The 20,801-nt window shown below is 49.0% G+C and overlaps 1 protein-coding gene across 1 annotated transcript; it reads right to left on the bottom strand.

Annotated features, from left to right (window-relative positions):
- Positions 1-1,934: 1,934 nt before the first annotated feature.
- LOC133099667 (pepsin A) lies at positions 1,935-10,676 on the bottom strand. Its single transcript, XM_061203438.1, has 9 exons — positions 10,616-10,676; positions 10,017-10,176; positions 7,943-8,060; positions 7,359-7,477; positions 6,461-6,660; positions 4,814-4,930; positions 3,526-3,670; positions 3,334-3,432; positions 1,935-2,229 (listed from the first exon to the last, which is right to left on the bottom strand). Exons 1-9 carry the CDS (start codon positions 10,669-10,671, stop codon positions 2,080-2,082), a joined length of 1,164 nt encoding a protein of 387 aa, XP_061059421.1. The 5' UTR covers positions 10,672-10,676; the 3' UTR covers positions 1,935-2,079.
- Between the last annotated feature and the right edge of the window lie 10,125 nt (positions 10,677-20,801).

Genomic DNA, 20,801 nt, shown 5'->3' with positions numbered 1-20,801 from the left:
CCATCTGTGGTCTTAACCATGGCCTCTCTCAAATCAGATCCACTCTTTCGTCTTATCCTAGTTGCTTTCTTTTAAAAAAATTATCTTGAGGGAATTCCCTGGAGGTCCAGTGGTTAGGACTCCATGCTTTCACTGCTGAGGGCACAGGTTCGATCCCTTGTCGGGGAACTAAGATCCCACAAGCTGTGCGGTGCAGTCAAAAAAAAAAAATTATTTTGAATTCATCACTCAAGTCAGCAAATATCTATTGAGTACCTCCAATGTGCCAGGCCCTGCTCTTGCTGCTGGGGCTTCAACAGTTAAATGATCACAGTCTCTGCCTTGGTGGATCTGACACAAACACTCCCACTAAGGCATCATCTCCAGCTCTGCCCAGTGCCATAAAGGAAAGGAGGGCCACCCCATGAGAGGGTGGTCAGGGAGGGCTTCACAGGGAATTGATGTGTAAGCTGACACCTGCAGGATGCTAGGAGTTAGCAGGTCAAGAAAAAGGGAACAGCAAGCAAAGGGAACAGTGTGTGCAAAGGCCTGGGGGTGGGGAAGAACTTGGGTATTTGTGGAGGTGGGCGAAGGCCAGGGAGGTGGAAGCTCAGGGTAAGAGGGATTAAGGTGAGACAGGGAAGGTCCATGGGGACCAGAGCATGCAGGGCCTTGAAGCCACACCAAAGATATAATGTCTTATTCCAAGTGCAATTGCAGAGCATTAATGAAAGGTTTGAAGCAAGGGAGGGTTGTGATTGAATTTATGTTTTAAAAAGATTGCGCAGCTAGATAGGGTATAAGTGACATTGGGAAGACCTGGGGCATTGGGTAGGAAGAGCTCACCTCACCCTTTCTTGAGCCTAATATCTCGTATTTATGTGACAAATTACAAATTGGGGGATGATGTGACAAGAATTCCTAAAGCCATCTTGTTCTGGGCACCCGGAAGTCAGTCCGCCTCAGCAGGGAGGCCCAGCTCCAGCGCTCAGGCCGGTATCTCCAGCGGACAGCCTGGAACCCAGCAGAAGCAGGCGCTATGGGAATTTTTCCAACGTGCACGCCGAGGAGCACAGGACTGGAATAGGTTCACCGGCAGAAGAGGAATTGGGATCAAGCTGAACTGAGTCAAAGTGAAACAGATCATTTTGCGGCAGGAGTTCTCAGAGCCTTTGATTGGGAACTGTGCCTTGTGAACCTCGAAGAAGGGCCTAGAATGTGGCCTGTTCCATACTTATTTTGAAACTTTTTCATTGAACATTTTGCTACCAAAACCCATTCTGAGAAATGCTGCTCTAGATATTTCCTGGCTGCCTTTCTAGGGTAGGTTTGCCAAAGGCATGTCAGCTCCCTCTCTCAACCTCTCCTTGGGGAATGGAAAACCATCCTCTTTCAATCACCAATGGGGAAATGGATCAGCTTGGTGTCCTGCACCCAGAGTATTGAGGGGCTCCCAAGGGTAAGTCTGCATCAACCAGCTCACCACAGGACAGCCTGGTAGATTTTGGGGTGTCAGCTTCTCTCACCACTCTGGCCCATGTCTCACGGTCATTACCACCCTGCCTGCCCTACTTAGGAAGTCACCATCAGTGGGCACCTCTCCTTAATCTTTCTCCTTTTCTCCTTATCTCTTCTTGGCTTTGGGGAAAATAAGAAGTTACTCCCTCAACCAAGAACTCAGGTGCTCTCTTCTATGAGGAGGCAACGGGCCTGGCATTTCTGGTCCCCAACTTCTTACATGATGCTCCCAGCTGGCCCAACCGAGGCCCATTCATCTTCCCGGCTCTGTTACAAAGAGTGTGCTGCCACTGGCACTGTGTTTGGTGCTGTCCAAATGCATGTGGTCAGTTCTGTCCCCCTGCCCTGGCATTCTGACCCCAGTGATGTAAAGGGGAACACTGACAAAGAGACGCAACCCCATAAAGCATTTTCCAGGAGGTTATGATTTATTCTATGTTATTGGTGTGACAGGGAACGGCCAAGATTCCACCTCCACAGTCCCAGAGGAAGAACAATCAGGAGAATTATCTACATCGAAGAACAAACAGGCACAGAAACCAGGGCGGGATCTTCCTGGGAAGTGGCCGGAAAGACTCGGGCTCAGGCCACGGGAGCCAGGCCGACCTGGTTGTTGGCCCTGTCAAAGACAGTGTAGTACTGGCGGATGAAGATGTCACCCAGAATCCAGAGCTCTCCGGAGGTGGTGGGGATGTTCATGCCCTGGAATCCGCTGGAGCAGCTTCCCTGGCTCTGGAGGAAAGGAGAATAAAACTGGAGCTGGGACACAGACCCAGCAGTGACAGGCGCTGGGGCGTGAGCATCCAGGGCCATGGTCCCCTGCCAGGCACGTGCAAGGAGGAGCTTCCTGGCTCGTGCCTGGGGACTTGGCTCTTCCTGGCCTGGGATCTGCCTGTATAAGGGGCTTACTGCACTCTTGGTTTCCAGGGATTACCAGACATTATCCAGTGTTTCTGGCAGATGCATACGCCCTGACGTCAGCATTGCAGCTAAGGGCTTTAGGGAGAACTCAGCTGCCGGGAAGGATTTTGAAAGCCCTGGTGACACAGCCTTTTCTCATTATTCTGATCCTGACCAGTGGCAAACCGGATCAGCTGTTCGTCCTTTTCATTCACTAAGTCACTGGGCCAGCAAACTTGGCTGTGTATTAGAATCACCTGTGGAGCTTTGACCCCCCCCCTGTGCCCCACCTCCCACCATGGCTCAGGCCCCACTCCCTCCTAATTAATCAGCATCCCTGGGGGAGGGGCCTGGGCCTCCCTACTTCTTGCTGAATAACATCTACCCACTGGGCAAAACTAGTTTTCCATCCGGCATTGTAATCGAAGGCAGAATTTTCCTGTGGCTTATCTGACTAAAGATTTTTATTTGGTAGAGACAGTAGGAGCATCATAAGCCCTTACCCTATGGAAGCTGTGATTTCTATTTGCCCAACCCTTTGTAGCTTTGATGTGGCCAATCTCGCGTGATTACCCTAACCACACCCTGAGCGTGGGGAAAGCTCTAGCTTTTAGACAAGGAAACTGAGGCTAAGGAAGGTTGTAACTTGCTCAATATCTATGGGCTAGTAATTGAGACCCAGAGCTTGGACTCTGGTGTCCAACTAAAAATCTTCTTTTCACGCCATCAGCCCTTGCCTTGCTTTTTCCCCCTGGGGGTGTTGCATCCCAATTCTCAATCATGCATTTATTTTTGAAGTGTTCTTTTTCTCCAGAGGGTGTCCAGAGCAGATGTTAGCTCTAGCTTGTGGAAGTGCACTTGCCCTTGTGCCAAGGGGGAGTATGTGGCCACATTCTGTGCAGGCACATCTAGGTGGAAGGCTCAGAGCCCCCTTACCTGCAGGATGTAGGCCGTGGGGGGAACAGGGTACTGGACGCCATTGATTGTGAAGACGATGTCGGGCAGGCTGTTGATGCTGGAGCAGCTGATCGCCATCTGGAAAGAGTGAGGATTAGAAAGGCTTTCATCCCTCCTGTGTGGCAGATCCACCATCTGGGTCTAGAACAGGGCAGTCAGGGCTGGACTTACACTGCCATAGGAATCCTCACTGGCTCCAATGTAGCTCTGGATGTTGGCAATGGCATTGGTTGGGCCGGCCAGCAGAGAGGTACCGGTGTCAACGATGGCCTGGCAGCCATTGCTGCAAGCGATGGGCTCTCCACCCATGGTGATGCTGAGGAAGAGATGCAAGTTAGGGTCCCCTGAGCCCCCAGGGAGTACATCTCCCAAGGAGGAACCAGGTGACCCTGGAGGGTCCCTCTTCCCCATCCATTGGCCGATGCATAAAATTTCAGCTTCTCTCATTCACACACTCATTCATTCTATGCATTCATGTGTTCTACAAATATTTACTGAGTGCCTACTCTGTGTTAGGCACAGGAGATGCAAAGCCAAACAAGATGGGTGCACGGTTTCTGGCTGCAGGGAGCTTCCACTCTAGCTGGAAAGATAAGTTATGATCGAGGAGGAGCAGGGAACAGGAACACAAGCCGGGGTGAGGGTGGTGGTGTGGAGCAACCAGGGAAGGCTTCTCAGGGAAGCAGACGCCCAGAGGTTGCTAGGGAGGTGAGGAGTTGGAGGAGGACATCACAGGTAGAGGGGACAGAGGGTGGGGAGTGATGGAGACACTGGAGTGATGGCCAGGTAAGTCCAGCCCTGACTGCCCTGTTCTAGACCCAAGGGGAGCAGGGGCAGGAGTTCGAGGAACTGACGGGGTGTTAGCATGGCTGGGGCAGACGTAGGGTGACCAGTGTGTCCCAGTTTGCCTAGGACTGTCTTGGTTTTAGTACTGAAAGACTGGCATCCCAGGAAACTGCTCACTCCTGGGCAAACCTGGGCAATGGGTCACCCTAGCAGGCCAGCTGGGGGCAGAACAGCCAGAGGATGAGGCTGCCTGGGGGCAGACAGGCTTTGAAGGGGAAAGTGGGAGGAAATGGTTTGAAACAACTTCTCTGCCGTTTTGCCCTGATCCTAGACCAAAAGTGACAGGCCCCCTAAATGCCGAGATGTATGGACAGGGGGGGTCCTCCCCTCTCCCCAGGGATGCTGGTAGATTGTCCTGCCTCCTTGCTCAGAAGGGAAGTGGCTGTCTCATCCTTGCAGAGTGTCTGGGGGTTCCTGACAGCGCTCTTCCTCCTGTGACGTGCCCTTGTCAGGGTCTCTCTGGCTCGGCCAACCTCCGCCTTCTCCTCCTGGAGCACGTTTCCCTGTGCTGCCTGTTCCAGGGGGATCCTGGAATTCTTAGTTAACTATGAGTCTGTAAAGAAATGGGGTCTGGGGCCCATGCCAGGATATTGCCCATCCATGGTGACCTCACCTGTCCACGGTGATCTGCCAATAACCCTCAACAGAAATAGGCACCCAGTTCAGGGTTCCCGTGTAGTAAGAAGAATCGATGCCACCGAACTGCACCACGCTGCCGCTCTCATCATCTCTATGGAAAGTGGAGGGGAAAAGGCAGGAATTCATTTGTTCATTCATTCATTCACTCATTCAACTGAACATATAAACTGTGGGCATTCTAAGAGCTACTCTTGATCGGACTCTTGCCGGTGCCAGGAGCCACGCAGAGTGTGTGACCCACAGGGCTTCCTGTAATCCTTACACCAAGATCCATGCCATAGTCACTATTGTTATTATTATTTCTGTTTTACAGTGAGGAAACTGAGGCTCAGAGAGGTGAGGCAATGTGCCCAAGGTCACACAGCCAGGGAGCCGCAAAACCAAGATTAGAACCCAGGTCTTTCTGGTTCCGAAGTGTTGTGTGGTTTCCACCAAATACTCTCTCTCATTGCTGCGGGGACCTCAAGAGAAATGAATGAATGACAGTGTCTGCTCTTAAGGCCTTGATAGTGTAGTTCATGGTTTGCCAACGTCTGGAGGTGTTTTTGATTGTCATGATTGGGTGGGGGTCGGGGGAGCCCCTGGCGTCTAGTAGGTAGAGGCCGGGGAGGCTACCAGACATCCCAGGACAGCCCCCAACAGCAAGGAATCATCTGGTCCAAAAATGTCAATAGTGCTGAGATTGAGAAACTCTGTTCTAGTCGGCCCCATGTGAAATATCTAAGTGCCCATAAAAGCAGACTATGTTTAAGAGCTGAAACTTGAATATTAAGTGGCCAAGAGGAAAAAAGGATAAAAGGGCCCTCCTGCTGTAAACTGCAGGAGTCCTGGTTACTGGAATATTCGTTGTCTAAATCTCTGCAGTTTTCGGTTAGATAGGGAAACAAATGTAGATGACAATAAGAAATTAATCACTGAAGAACTGGACACAGACAGAACGTGACCCCAACTCACCCAACCCCACCCTGCCTTCCCTGTAAACATCTGACAGCATCTGTGACACAATGAGATGATAGCAGAACAGTCAATAACTAAAGGGAAGCACATCGATGGTGACAAATCGCTTCAAGAGAGAAGGATGTGAATGTCAGAGGAAAGTTGAGTGTCTTGGGAAAGTCGAGGACACACCCTCAGATATTCTGGCATAAACTTCTACTCAGCCAAAATCAAGACTTTGTAATTCCTTTTTCTTAGAATTAACTCATAGTCACACCTGGAACCTAGATTTTGTTAACTAATGGAAGAAACTTGCTTTCATCATTTAAAAGTTTCACTGTTCAAGATGTAAGTCCCAATCAAATCTTCTTTTCATTTTTTGCTATGGACTTTTGGCCCCAATTTTAAGTGGATTCACTTTAAATGGTGGTCTTCAGGAGAGCAAATGGCTAATGATATTTGACTTGTGTAAGGCAAGGTGACAAAGACTCTCGCTAGTAAAATAAGACGAATGAAGGTGGTTCATCAGAGAGGAATTTGGCACCATTCTCTCCAAAGATATACCTTAGAGAGCCTTAGACATTGACCTTTCCAATCCCCGGCTTGCCAAGACTCTCTCCAGCCCACCCAGCCTTCGACAGCCCCCTGCTGGACCAGGTGACCGCAACTTCCTTGCCTAACTTACTTGCTCAGGTAGACGGAGAAGAGGTCTTGGGAAACCAGACCCTGGTTCCACATGTTGTCAAAAACAGGGGTGGCCCCGGAGGAGGAGATGCTGGGGTAGGCCAGACCCAGGATGCCATCGAAGGGAGCGTAGTACAGGAAGGAGCCGGGCTCTGTCTCACTCAGGCCAAAGATCTGGTTGGTGTCGGAGATGCCTCCAACCTGGGTGGGGAAACCAAGATGTTCACAATCAGCTTGTGCTGGCTGAGCACTGCGGGGTGCCAGCCCCGGGCCCAGAGCATCCCTGGTTCATTTCGTGTAGGACTTGGCTTCCGGGGCATCAGGCTGGAAGGAGAGGAGAGGGATTATCCCTGGGAACGCTTGTTATTCCACTGGAAGTAACAGTCGAGGCTGATCTCCAGATGGGCACCGTCTGCAACTTGGTGTGAGAATTTGCTGCGGAACAGATGGTCACCATGTGTTTGTGTTTCTGAAGATCGGATGCAAAGCAGACCCCAGGCAAATCAGAGCCCTTGACCCCTGCTGTGCCCTGGAAAATGGGGGTGCTTGTGGAGATTTTGTGACTCGAGGGGGCCGTGGGTTGGGGGGAGGAGGAAGAAGAGGAGGTGCTAAAAGAGAACTGAGGCATTTTCTCCCTTCTCGCTGCCCCCTCCATAGCATTCAACTTGGGTGACTCTGAGGTTGGCTTCTGGCTCCAGGCACCCACCCCCTTACCACTGCTGCTCCTCCGCTAGAAATGTCTGTGGTGTCTCTGCCACTTTCCGCATGCCCCAATCAGGTTACTTTTGGGATCACCGAGACCCGTATTGCTTGAATGACCTGGTTCTGGGGCGTGTGCTGTCCCTGGAAGCTGGCCCCAGGGCCGGGCAGGACGAGGTGGCTGGCCAGCGGAGGCTCACCTGGACTGTGTCGTATCCAAGGATGCCTGTCATGCTGCCGGTGCCATAGGCGACGGAGAGCGTCTTGCCGGTGCCCTTGAAGGTGGAGGACTCCTGAGGGTTGAAGCGGTTGTGGTTGGCTGTGAGGGCAAGAAGAGACATTGTCAAACTTCAAAAGCTGAGCCAGAGTCATGGGCTGGGGGCGTCTTCCTGGGTGGGTGCCTTGGTTCTGGGCGGGGCTTTGGAGGAGAAAGCTAACTCATCTGGCTAACCATTTCACTGACTGAAGGCCCTCCTGAGGACCCCCCAGGTTAACGCCGAGTGGAGCAGGCCCACAGCTGCCCGTGGTGATGTGCAGCTTCACACTCTCTCTGCCATTGGACTGAAATTTCTGCGGGCTGGAACCACGTGTGAGTCCCCCCTTCATCTCCCAGGGCACCTAAGCCTAGTGCTTGGCACATAGTAAGTGCTCAGTGAATGCCTGTTGAGTGGATCCCTGAGTGACTCCAGCAGGCTTGAAATCGGACCTATTTGAGGCCCCTGAGTGTTCAGGGCTCCTAGGTGACTTGGTGCTGGGGGCCCAGAGAGGGCAGGGGGGCACTCACTGCAGGCAGAACTGGAGCAGTAGATGGAGGGCACCCACAGGTTGGAGGAGCCGGTGTCAAAGATGACGGTGAAGTCCTGGGCGGGGGTTCCGATGCCAATGGTGCCGAAGTACTCCATCTGCCAGGGTGGGGACAGCATAGCTCAGTGACTGGGGACTCCACAGCCTGGCCTCCCCGGGGACTGTCTCTGGGTCATCTCAGCCACCTCCCGCCTTCCCCTTCACTGGCCTCCTTGCCTTTGTCTCTCTCTCCAGTGTATCCATCCTTTAAGGCCCAGCCTGGTCTCCCCTCCTCGTTGAAGTCTTCCCCTATTGCTCTCCTGTCACCCACTGACTATTCTCTCCCAAGCCTCGTTAACACCCAATAATAATCTGCTGTCCCCTCTTGCCTTGAGTGTCTTAGTCTTGCCATCCTAGAGGATGTACACTCTTGGACAGGAGTGGAACCTTACAGCACCCAGACGAGTAAATGCTTAAGCGCTTTTTCATTAAGTTGTTGAAAGGGAGATAAACAAGTCACCCACCTAAAGGCGGAGACCCCTTGAGATATCTTATTCCTAAATCTGGGTGCGTACAATGGGTTTCAAGAAAGGATGTCCTCAGGCTTTTTATTCTTAGTGGCAGCAGTTTCTCCCTTGCCAGCTCTGTCCCAGCTACGCTGATGTGGCTCTTCTTTGATGACCAGCTCATTCCCATCCCAGGGCCTTTGCACTTGCTATTCCTTGTGCTAGGATAATGTTTATTCTAGATCTTCTCATCAATCCTTCTGTGCTCTAGTCAAATGTCACCTGCACCAAGAGGCCCTCCCTGACTACTATATCTAAATTCACCCCTGCCCCATTCTTCTTCTTCCCCTTACTCTAATTAATTAATTTTTCTTTGTGGCACTTGTCATTACCTGGAATTATCTTACGTTCTTATTTGTTTGTCTCTTATCTGTCTTCCCCTCTAGAATATAAGCTCCAGGATCTTTGCTCAGTCACCATTGTTTCCCCAGCTCCTGGCAGAGAGCCTCTGACACAGGGTAGGCCCTTCATAAATATTTGTTAAGTGAACAAAGGGGCTAACTTTATCAAGCTTTGAACAAGCTCTTACCAAGGGCCAGGCCCTGTGCTAAGCACTCCACAAACAAACAAACAAAAAACCCCCAAACCTACATTATTGCATGAATTACTTGAAACAAGCCTCTGATGGTAGATAGTAATGGTTCTGTCTTACAGATGAGGAAGCTGAGTCTCACTCAGAGAATTTAAATGACTTGCCCAAGGACCCATGGCTCGGAAGCTTTAGACCCTAGATCTGCTCCAGGTCTGGCAAATTTCACAGGCTAAGCTCTTAACGAGAGGCAGCGTTGCTTCCTAACCTTGGCCTTCACACAGGGGACACACTATCTACTGAAGGGATTTGCGTCCCAAACAGAAGAGTCAAAGGGATCTTCCTGAAATTCCCTAGTTAAAATGATGCGGTGGCAATTAGGATGGAGACCCTTATCCCAGACTCTGGTCTGGCTCCACCCACTGACCCCCGCAGACCTCGCTTTGAAAATGGACACTGGCTTCCTTTCCTCAAATACACTCTGCTCCCCAGTGTCACAGGGTCTAGTGCAAGTTGTCCCACTCTCTGGGACCCTCTCCTGTCCTCTTGGAACCCCCGCTGTCTCTTCATTGCTCCAGGGAGGTGTCCCTGCCCGCCACCTGCGACACACTCAGTGCGTCACATCCACTGCGTGGCCTCAGCCTGGTTGTACGTGTTACGCTTTGTGAGGCTCTCCTACGAGACTGGGGGCTCCCTGAGGTTCATTCACTGCTGCTTCTCTGGGCCCAGCACAGTGCCTGACACATAGAAGGCGCTCCATCCATGTAAGCACTGAATGAATGAATGAATGAATGAGAGCGACAACTCTGACTGTGAGTTCTCCTGCCCTCCCTGTGCCTCTGAGATCCAGGGAGCAGATCCCTGGGTTACTGCTGCCTGGGGGCTTGGAGCGCTGGCCCATCTTCCCAGACCCCTGGGACCCCCTTCTCTCCACTGGGCCAAGTCCTTGGAGCGGGCCCACTGCCTGCCCACGCACTCACATCCAGGTAGTTCTGAAGGGGCTCGTCGGACATCAAGGTGGCGGCCTCCGAGGGAAAGTACTTGCTGCCTATGTTGTATTGGTGATTCTGCAGAAAGTCCTTCAGCTTGCCATTCTCGATCAGGTTCTGCCTCAAGGACTTCTTTCTGGTGAGCGAGACCCTGTGGCGGAGCATTTGCAAACAGATGGTTTGGAGGAAGAAGAGTAATTAGCCAAGGGGCCTGCTCATGGGGTGCCGTGGAAGGCCTGGAAGGAAAAGAAAGCTGGCTCAAGAGCGGAAGAAGGAAGTCGAGAGGGGAGTTGCTCCCATTTTGGGCACAGTAATGCAGAGAGGGTACGTGGTTGCCCAAAGTCACCCGGCCCAGTGCTGGAGCTGCGGACCCAGCCCGGGCTGGACTGAAGGGTCTGGGCTGTTAACCACATCTGCCGTGTTGTGTCCCCAAATGAGCGGAGAAAGTAGGCTTGGGACGGTTGAAGAGAGAGGAGGAAGGGAAGAGGGAAGAGGAGAAATACGGGAGGAAAGAAAGGCAGTGGGAAGGGCAGCAAAGAGAAATAGCCCCTGGGAAGCTGCTCTTCGTGCAGCGCGTCCCCCAGACTCACTTGTAGGTGGTGCACTCGGAGAGCGCCATCAAGGTAAGCAGGAGCAGCCACTTCATGGTTCTTCCTGGCTCCCGAGACTCCAGAGAAGGGAAGATGGAAAGGGGTACAGCAGCAGGAAGGAGCTGCTCCTTATATACAGCCCAAGTCCTCAGGCATGGCCTTATCAGCCGCTAAACGTCACTCTTTACTCTCACCCCAAACAGAAAGTTTCCTGATAAGATTGTCCCTGCCCTGAGCCATGTTCTGGGAAGTTTCCAGTTGAGTAGCTTTCCACTGTAACCACATCCTGGGTTGGGATGGCCCTGCAGAAAGCAAGTGGCGAAGTGGTGGCTTATTTCTTAAATAATAGAATGCATCCAAACTTGACAAGTTGAATATTTTGACGAAATTGGTCCAAAGTGCACTTAACGTTGAACAGATGTCAAAGGAGCTCCAGGCACCCTGATTTGTCCTGATGGGACAGACAGCTGGGATCCTCGGAGAGCAGCAGTTCTTTCAGTGATAGGCCGTGTCCCTGGAGCTGCTTTCCTCAAGCACGTTCATAGGTCCGTAGTTTGGGACTCAGGACACATTTTCCCCATGGAAATGTCGTTATATGGGGTTGCTGGATGTCTAACTAGCCTATGGGCCTTATTTTGCTCTTGCTTCTTATGGCTGTTGGGCTGAGTCTTGGGAAAGTGGTGTGTACAGTACAGAGGAAGGGGATGGAGCGGAGAGGGAGTGGAAGAATGCTTCCTTTCCTGGAGGAAGCAAACTTGAAACAGGCCGAGTTCGTCTTTGGAATCTGTGCCCCTCACTTTCTGTGCCCCCTTTCTTCCTACTGCTCCTCTCCTACCCTCTCAGTTACTCAAAGCCTCCACCTTTGAGACCCCATCTGGGTCTGACTCCCAGGTGCTCCGTGCTTAAAACTTGGCTGAATCAGCTTGCAGTGAGCAAAGCAATCTGGGGAAATTCATACTAGGGTGTGAATGACTTAGAAAAGTTCTCTCTCTCTCTCTTTTTTTTTTTTTTTTTTTGGCTGTGCCATGTGGCATGTGGGATCTTAGTTCCCTGACCAGGGATCGAACCCATCCCCCCTGCTTTCCAACCCAATGGATTCTTCCCTTCGTGGGGTTTATTCAGTGGACAAAGTGGAGTGAGAACTTCTATTCAGGAATTGTGGCAGAGGGGGGTATGCAGGAGGGAGGTCGCCAGTAGGTGGCGAGACCTGTCTGCGGATTTTGTTCTGAGATAGTATTCCCTGGGCCACCCCTGGTTTTTCCAACATTGGGAGACACAGATTCTATAAAAGCTCCAAATTTCCCCCAGTGCTTCTGGATGAGTACGGAGGGGTGGGGAGTGTGGATCAAGTTTGGGACCAGTGGTGGTTAGTACAAAGCATATTGGCATTTCAAACTCACCCATTAAGACACCTTTGTGCCCCAAATGCGGATCCTTGACCCGTGTTTTCCATTTTCACATCTTTTGATACCTGCTTTCTCTCTGCTCTCTTTTCCTCCCCCTCGAGCGTTTCTCCTTTGATCTACGCTATCACCTGTGGGCGGATCTCAGCCCTTCTGTGGAGGAGCTGGTGGTCCTGAAGATGCCTGCCTAGGTCCTGGGAGCAGCAGATGGAAAGCCTGGCTCAAGGGTCCCTCCTGGAGGGTGGAGGGAGGGGCATGTGCTGGGGGCTCTCCGGGGCCTTCAAAGGTACATGGTGTCTCACGCTGGGCATTGGGTACATGAGTGCTCATCGTGATTCTTTACCCTTTATATATATGTTATGCATATATGAAATTGTTCATGACACTTTAAAAAACATAAAGGAGGATCTGCATACTTTCCAACTTAGAAATGGAGGCAACTGAGGTTGGGTCGAGTAGGGTGAGTCAAGGAACCCTCAGGATTGAGATGTGGGGCAGGAACCATGAAGAACATTACGTGTGTTTTATTCATCTTTCATCTCCCTCAGTGAGTTATATGGTGCGTCAAGTGTTCAACATAGTGTTTTAATTAATCCCATGTAAACTCAGCTTAGTTAAGAGCAATTTGGGAACGTGCTCAGAGTAGGGCCATGATTTTGTAATTGGCGGTTTCTGCCGTTTGCCAGTCATTGCAGTAACTGACACAGAACAACACCGTTCACGTGTTTCTCTTCCCTGGCAGTGAGCGGAGACAGGGGAGCTCTGATTCACTGACCACTGCTCTTGGCTCATTGTGTTAAGTGACGTTATTATCCCCATTTTACAGATGAGGAAACTGAGGGCCAGAGAAGTTGCGCCACTTGCCTGAGGTGACATAGGTAAGAGGTGGTTGAACGGGGGCTTGAATCCGGGTCTCTGTCACTCCCTGTGCCTGCTCCCTTATGTACCCACGGACTGAGGTGTACTGGAGGCTGTGGAAGAATCTCAGGAAGAGCCCTGGCTCCAGGTTCTGGGTTTGAATCCCAGCACTGCCTCTGAATAGCTGCAAGACCCGGGGCTGGTGATCCAGTCTCTGAGAGACTCAGTTTTCTCATCAGTAAAAGGGAGATAAATAGTACCATCAATTCCATGGAATTGTTGTGAGGATTAAACACAGAGCGCTCACCAGCCATACACATACAGCGGCTAAAATGAAAAGTACTGATGAGGATGCTGAGCAAGTAGAACTTTTCTCTACTGCAGGTGGGAAGGCGAGGTGGTACGGCCACTTCGGAGAATAGTTTAGCAGTTTCTTTTATTTTTTTATTTTTTAAATGTTTTATTTATTTATTTTTAAAATTATTTATTTATTTATTTATTTTCTTTTTAGCAGTTTCTTATAAAGTCAACACGTACCTACCATTTGGCCCAGAAACTCCCCCTCCTTGGTATTTACTGAAAAGAAATGAAAAACATATGTCCGCACAAAGACCTGGACCCAAATGTTTATAACCGCTTTTTTCATAATTGCCCCAAACTGGAAACAACTTGATGACCTTCAGCTGGCCCCTGGATAAGTGAACAGTGTATGGCCAACGATGGAGGACCATCAGCCATAGAAACAGATGAACTACGGGATGAATCTCATGGGCGTCATGCTGAGTGAAAGAGGCCAGATGCAAAGGCTACATGTGTAGGATTCTATTTATATGCCATTCTGGAAAAGGCAAAATAATGGGAACAGAAAACAGGTCAGTGGTTTCTAGGGGCTGGGGTCAGAGTAGGAGACTGACTACAAGAGGGGATGGGGGAACTTTGTGGGGGGATAAAAATAGTCTATCTCTAGATTGAACACCTGAAGAGGTAAATTTCACTTGGTGACAATAGCCCAGACACATCTGACTTTACAGCAGGTGAAGTGCTCAACCACTGATGGCCAAGAGCGAAGGCAAAATTGTGTACTAGGCTCTGCCCAAGGCTGTGGAGGCCTTGGAGGGGACACATTAGATTCATTTCAAGTAAAATGATGTAATCCGACTAAAGAAAATGAAAAAGAAAAGAACAACCAGTCATCATCCCTGCTTCCATTTTGGTCCTTTGAACCATGAGTAAAATCTGTCCACGCTCCGTGTCTTATGGCAGGGGTGACAAGGTTGGCAGGCTGAGGCGAAGCTCCAAGGAGCTGGGTGGGGACTGTGAACGTTTCTCAGACCCCTGGGTGCTGGGCCATCCAGATGGGCTCTTTCATTCTATCCTGGGGGTAAGGGTGGGGTGACCAGAGTTCATCTAGGAGGGATGCTCCCCTGGGCATCCTGGAGCTGGCTTGCAGTGCTTGGAGCCCAAGATTAGGCATCAGTTTGCGGGGAACTGCTTGTCTGTGGGACCCACATGGGAATTTTGGATAGAGGAGAAATACGTTTGGGAAGCAGACCCCCAAGCAGACTCCTCAGGCAGTAACCTGCAGGACACATGCACACATTCATTCAACATGTGTTTATTTTGTACCTGCTCTGTTCTGGGTACGCATGTTCTAGTTGCTGGGGGTGCATCCACGAGGAAGATGGAACTAGGCCATGCCTTCGAGGAGTTTGTGGTCAGCTCAGGAGAGGACAGAGGGGGAGGCCCCTTTCCTTTCCACCTGGAGAGGCCTTTGGATCACACTAATGGGAAGCCCTAATGGGACTGGTGAAGATACTGAAGTTTGGGGAAAACTTCATAAGCGGGAGGCTGACACGCTTGATGTCACCAATTCCCAATATATGGCAGACTCTATGATGGCCCCCAATTATCCTCGCCTCCTGGTATTCATGCCTCTTGTAATCCTCTCCCCTTGAACATATGCAAGACCTATGACTTGCTTCTCATCAATAAGATATGGCAAAGCAGATGGGGTGTCACTTTTGTGATTACATTATGTGAGATTGTTACTTGGGTCTTGCCAGCAGACTCTTTGTGTAGACTTTCTCCCTTGCTGGCTCTGAATAAGCAAGCTGCCCCATGAGGAGGCCCACATGGCAAGGAATGGAGGGGGACCTCCAGCCTCCAGCCAGCAAGGAACTGACGGCCCCAGTCTGACAACCCCCAAGAAACTGAATCCTGCCAATGACCCTGTGAGCCTAGAAGATGACCTTCTCCATTCGAGCTTCAGATGAGACCACATCCCTGGCCGACACCTTGACTGCAGCCTTATCAGAGGCCCTGAAACAGAGGACCCAGCCAAACAAGGCCTGGATTCCTGACTCACAAAGACGCTGAGGTAATAAATGTGAGGTGTTTTAAGTTGCTAAGTTTGTGTTAATTTGTCACCAGCAATGGAAAGCTAATACAGGGCTAGAAACCTCCTAGAAAACTCCACAAAGATCCACCTGGCTGCCTCATGCTTTTCTCCATTTGGGGGCCATTTCAGTGTTCTGCAAGGTGGTTTTCTGCTCAGGCAATACAAGTGACCTGAGAAGGAGGGAGTTGACATCATTGGTCTGCTTATCTGCAAACCCCCATCCATACAACCAGGACTGCATTTCTGTGGCTCTTCATGCTTTTCTGAATGCTTTGAGATACATGATCTTTTGAAAACGTATTATTCCTGCATTATCCCCATTGACACAGTTCAGAAGAGTTAAGTGATCAGTGCAGGTTCACATAACTAAGTAGTGACACAGGCAGGACTAGAACCCGGGTCTTAGAGGGCTCTGGTCTTGGGAGGCTCTTGTCCCGGGCCGGGCTCTGAAGCCACACACATCCACCTGGTTTCTGTGCATTGGTTAGAGTGTACAATGGACATTCCGTGATGGCTGCCACCCATCACACCCCAGGGGCACTCAGAGAAGCCATCCTATCCAGTCCCCAGAGGAACTCTTGGGAGGGAAGGTGGAATCCTGACTCTAGGACTGAGCGTTCTTCATGAAGTCTGATGTCAGCCAGGGCTGATCCGTGACTGCCAGCAGGGAAACCACGTAATCTCATTGTGCCAGACTGGCTTGGCAGAAAGATTAGATAGCAACATTTACTTTGCCATTAGCCTTACCTGGCATTTGGCTTTGAGGGGCCTTGGGAACTGCACTGCTAATGCATGGTACCCCCTGCCAAGGGCACAGGTGTTCAGAAATGTTCCGTGAACATATCAAATCAAGCAATGGAAGGAAATCTAAGGAAGTGAATCATGGCAAGGCTGGGACGGAACATTAAGCACGATAAGTGTTACTGAGCTGGTCTGAGAGGCCTTGGGATGGCTGGTCCCCTGGGAGCTTTCAATCAGGGTCTCACCCCAGGCACGTGGTCATCCAACAATACAGAGAACATTTTTCCACTCCCCAGTCCCAGATCTGTGGAGTTTCTCCAGGTTTTAAAAATTAAAATTTTAAGAACATTTTTGGGCCCAGTTATTGCAAATAATGTATGTTCATTGCAGATATTTATAGGTTAATAAAAATTTTTAAATGACTCAACTCCACTACCCAGCGCTATCCACCATTAATGTTGTAAATGAATATATTTACTTACTTACAAAAATGAGGCCATACAATACCGTATACATTGTTTTACAACCTGATATTTATTTATTTATATTCCAGTTTTATTGAGATGTAATTGACATACAGCCCTGTGTAAGTGTAAGGTGTACAGCATCATGATCTGACTTACATACATCATGAAATGACGACCACCATAAGTTTAATGAACATCCATCTTCTCATATAGATAGAAAATTCAAGAAATAGAAAAAAAATTTTTTTTCTTGTGATGAGAACTCTTGGGATTTACTCTCTTAACAGCTTTTATATATAACATACAGCAGTGCTAATTAAATTTATCAAGTTGTGCATTACATCCTTAGTACTTACTTATCTTATAACTGGAAGTTTGTACCTTTTGAGAGCCTTCATCCAAGTCTCCCTTCCCCTAATCCCACCTCTGGTAACCACAAATCTGCTCTCTTTTTCTCTGAGTTTGTTTCTTTGTTTCTGAAGTATAATTGATCTACAGCACTATGTTATTTCCTGTTACACATGGTGCTTTGGTATTTCTATACATTTCAAAATGATCGGCACAATAAGTCTGGTTACAATATGTCACCATACAAATATATTATATAATTATTGACTGTATTTCCCACACTGTACATTTCACACCTGTGACTCATTTATTTTGTAACTGGAAGTTTGTACCTCTTAATCTCTTTCACCTATATCTTTCCTTCTCCCACCCTGCTCCTGTCTGGTGACTACCTGTTTGTCCTCTGTATCTATGACTCTACTTCTGTTTTGTTATGTTTGTTCAGTTGTTTCATTTTTTAGATTCCACATATAAATGAAATCATACAATATTTGTCTTTCTCTGTTTCACTTATTTCACTAAGCATAATACCCTCTAGGTCTGTCCATGTTGTTGCAAATGGCAAGATTTCCTTCTTTTTTATAGTGGAGTAATATTCCATTGTATGTGTGTGTGTATGTGTGTGTATATATATATTGCACATATATCTATGTCACATCTTCTTTATCCATTCATCTATTGATGGGCCCTTAGTTTGCTTCCATATCTTTGTTATTGTAAATAATGCTGAAGTGAACATAGGGGTGCATATATTTACTAATTTCTTAAGTTCAGATGCATTTTAACAACCATGCATTTTACTCCCCACCACATGTCTACTGTTTTTGACATCATATTTTACATCTTTTTGTTTTGTGTATCCCTTAATTACTTATTGCAGCTATAGATGATTTTATTACTTTTGTCTTTTAACCTTCCTACTAGTTTTAAATGTGATTGATTTACTACCTTTACTGTATAATTGCCTTTACCAATGAGATTTTTCCTTGTGTAATTTTCATGTTTCTAGTTGTGGCCTTTTCTTTTTCGCTTAGAGAAGTCCCTTTAACATTTCTTGTAAAGCTGGTTTGGTGGTGCTGAACTCTCTTAGCTCTTGCTTGTCTGTAAAACTTTTGATCTCTCCATCAAATCTGAATGAAAGCCTTGCCAAGTAGAGTATTCTTGGTTGTAGGTTTTCCCCTTTCATCACTTTAAATACATCATACCACTCCCTTCTGCTGAAGAGTTTCTGCTGAAATGTCAGTTGATAGCCTTATGGGAGTTCCCTTGTATGTTAAGTTGTTGCTTTTCCTTTGCTGCTTTTAATATTCTCTCTTTATCTTCAATCTTTGCCATTTTAATTACAGTGTGTATTGGTGTGGTCCCCTGTGGGTTGATTCTGTTTGGGACTCTCTGTGCTTCCTGGACTTGGACGACTGTTTCCTTTGCCAGGTTAAGGAAGTTTTCAGCTATTATGCCTTTTTTTTTTTTTTTTGAATTTGTTTTGTTTTCTTGTCTGCGTTGGGTCTTTGGCGCTGTGCACAGGCTTCCTCTAGTCGCAGCAAGCGGGGGCTACTCTTCGTTGTGGTGTGTGGGCTTCTCATTGCGGTGGCTTCTCTTGTTGCGGAGCATGGGCTCTAGGAGCACAGGCTTCAGTAGTTGCAGCACACAGGCTCAGTAGTTCCAGCATGTGGGCCCTAGAGTGCGCAGGCTTCAGTAGTTGTGGTGCATGGGCTCAGTCGTCATGGCACGCGGGCTCTAGAGCATGCAGGCTTCAGTAGCTGTGGTGCGCGGGCTCAGTAGTTGTGGCACACAGGCTTAGTTGCTCCGCGGCTTGTGGGATCTTCCAGAACCAGGCATCAAACCAGTGTCCTCTGCATTGGCAGGCAGATTATTGACCACTACCCACCAGGTAAGTCCCCATTATGTCTTTAAATATGTTCTCTGCCCCTTTCTCTCTCTCTTCTCCTTCTGGGACCCCTATAATGGGAATATTAGTGTGCTTGATATTGTCCCTTGAACTCTCCTTATTTATTTATTTATTTAAAAATTTTTATTTTCTATTATTTATTTATTTATTTATTTATTTTTGGCTGTGTTGGGTCTTTGTTGCTGCGTGTGGGCTTTCTCTAGTTGCGGCGAGCAGGGGCTACTCTTTGTTGCAGTGTGTGGGCTTCTCACTGCGGTGGCTTCTCTTGTTGCGGAGCACGGGCTCTAGGTGCGCGGACTTAGTTGCTCCGCGGCATGTGGGATCTTCCCGGACCATGGCTTGAACCCGTGTCCCCTGCATTGGCAGGTGGATTCTTAACCACTGCACCACCAGGGAAGTCCCTCCTCATTTCTTTTCATTCTTTTTTCTGTTAAGCTTCAGTGATTTCCACTACTCTGTCTTCCAGCTCACTGATCTGCTCCTCTGTATCATTTACTCTACTGTTGATTCCTTCTCATGTATTTTCATTTCAGTTATTGAATTCTTCATCTCTGTTTGGTTCTTCTTTATATTTTCTAACTCTTTGTTACACACGTCTAACTTCTCAGTCTGTTCATCCAATCTTCTCTCAGTTTCTTTGATTATCATTATGATCATTACTTTGAACTCTTTATTGGGTAGGTTGCCTATCTCCTCTTCACTTAGTTCTTCTTCTGGGGCTTTATCTTGTTCCTTTGTTTGGAATGTATTCTTCTGTCTCTTCATTTGGCCTAATTTGCTATTTTTGTTTCTATGTATTTGGTAGGTTGGTAACATTTTCCAACTTTGGAGAAGTGGCCCTCTGTAGAAGACGTCCTATGCGTCCCAGCAGTGCACTGCCCTACAGTCCCAGAGTTATATGCTCTAGGGGTGTCCTCTATTTGGGCTGTGTGGGTCCTTCTGTTGTGGTGAGCTGACTACTGTGGGTGGTCTGGTAGGTGTGGATGGCCCCCGGTCTAGTTGGTTGCCTGGCCCTGCCTTGTGCAGAGACTGCTGGCCCCTGGTAGGCGGGGCCAGGTCACAAGGCTGCTGGCTGCAGGGCCCTGGAGGTCCCAGGGCTAGTGCTCGCCTGCTGGTGGTAGGAGCCAGGTTCCTGGGTCTCTGGTGGCAGGGGCCTGGGGGTCCCAGAGATGATATCAGCCTGCTGGTGGGTGGGGCTGGATCCTGGGGCAGCTGGTTGAGGGACCCAAGGTGTCCCAGAGCTGGTGGGCAGGGTCAAGGCCCAGGGGATCCTAGGGCTGGTACCCACCCACCGGTAGGTGAGGCTGGGGCCTGGGGCTAATGCAAGCCCAGTGGTGTGTGAAGCTGGGTCTTGGGGTTTCTGCCTACAAGGTCAGGGGGTTCCAAGGCTGGCGTCAGCCTGCTGGTGGGTGGAGCTGAGGCCCAGGGGGTCCAGGGGCTAATGCTGGCTCACTGGTGGGCAAAGCTGGGTCCCAGGGTCTCTGGCTACAGGGCCCTGGGGGTCCTGGGGCTAGTGCTAGCATACTGGTGTGCGGAGCCAGGTCCTGGACCCTCTGGTGGACAGGGCTGTGTCCCAGGGTGGCCGTAGGCTCAGAGGGTCTCAAGGCAGCATGCTTGCTGGTGGGTGGGGCTGTGTCTCCAACTGGCTAGTGCAACCTGATTTTAAAAGAAAAACTAAGTGTTCGTGTATTTTCCAAGTGATTTCTTAAAAGTTTACATCATCATTTTTTAAACTTAAAATATAATATGCACACAGAACAATGCATGTCACAGGGAATAGGTTGATGAATTTTCACAAATATATCCATGTAACTGCTATCCAGATCAAGAAACAGAATGTTACAAGTACCCCCAAAGCTCCCCCAGGCTCCCTTCCAGTTACAAACCCAGCCCCCAGAACCAAGTGTAATCACTGCTCTAACTTCAAACAGCAAAGATTACTTTGGCCTATTTTTGTACTTTAGATAAGCGGCACCATGTAGCAAGCATGTTTTGTGTCCAGCTTCTTTGCTCAAAATTATGTTTGTGGGATTACACCAGTATTGTGTATAGGTACAGATCG

The sequence above is a fragment of the Eubalaena glacialis genome, chromosome 10, assembly GCF_028564815.1.
Source record: "Eubalaena glacialis isolate mEubGla1 chromosome 10, mEubGla1.1.hap2.+ XY, whole genome shotgun sequence".
In the NCBI taxonomy this organism is placed as follows: domain Eukaryota; kingdom Metazoa; phylum Chordata; class Mammalia; order Artiodactyla; family Balaenidae; genus Eubalaena; species Eubalaena glacialis.
The sequence above is the reverse complement of the archived record's forward strand: the minus strand, read 5'-3'. Positions and strand labels throughout refer to the sequence as shown.

Bases quoted from the DNA above. Each gene is read 5' to 3' on its own strand.
- LOC133099667 (XM_061203438.1), bottom strand. From the start codon at position 10,671: ATGAAGTGGCTGCTCCTGCTTACCTTGATGGCGCTCTCCGAGTGCACC. The intron at 8,061-10,016 runs GTGAGTGCGTGG...CCACCCTGGCAG, and splicing joins CCCTTCAGAACTACCTGGAT to ATGGAGTACTTCGGCACCAT. The intron at 2,230-3,333 runs GTAAGGGGGCTC...CCTTTCCTCCAG, and splicing joins CCACGGCCTACATCCTGCAG to AGCCAGGGAAGCTGCTCCAG.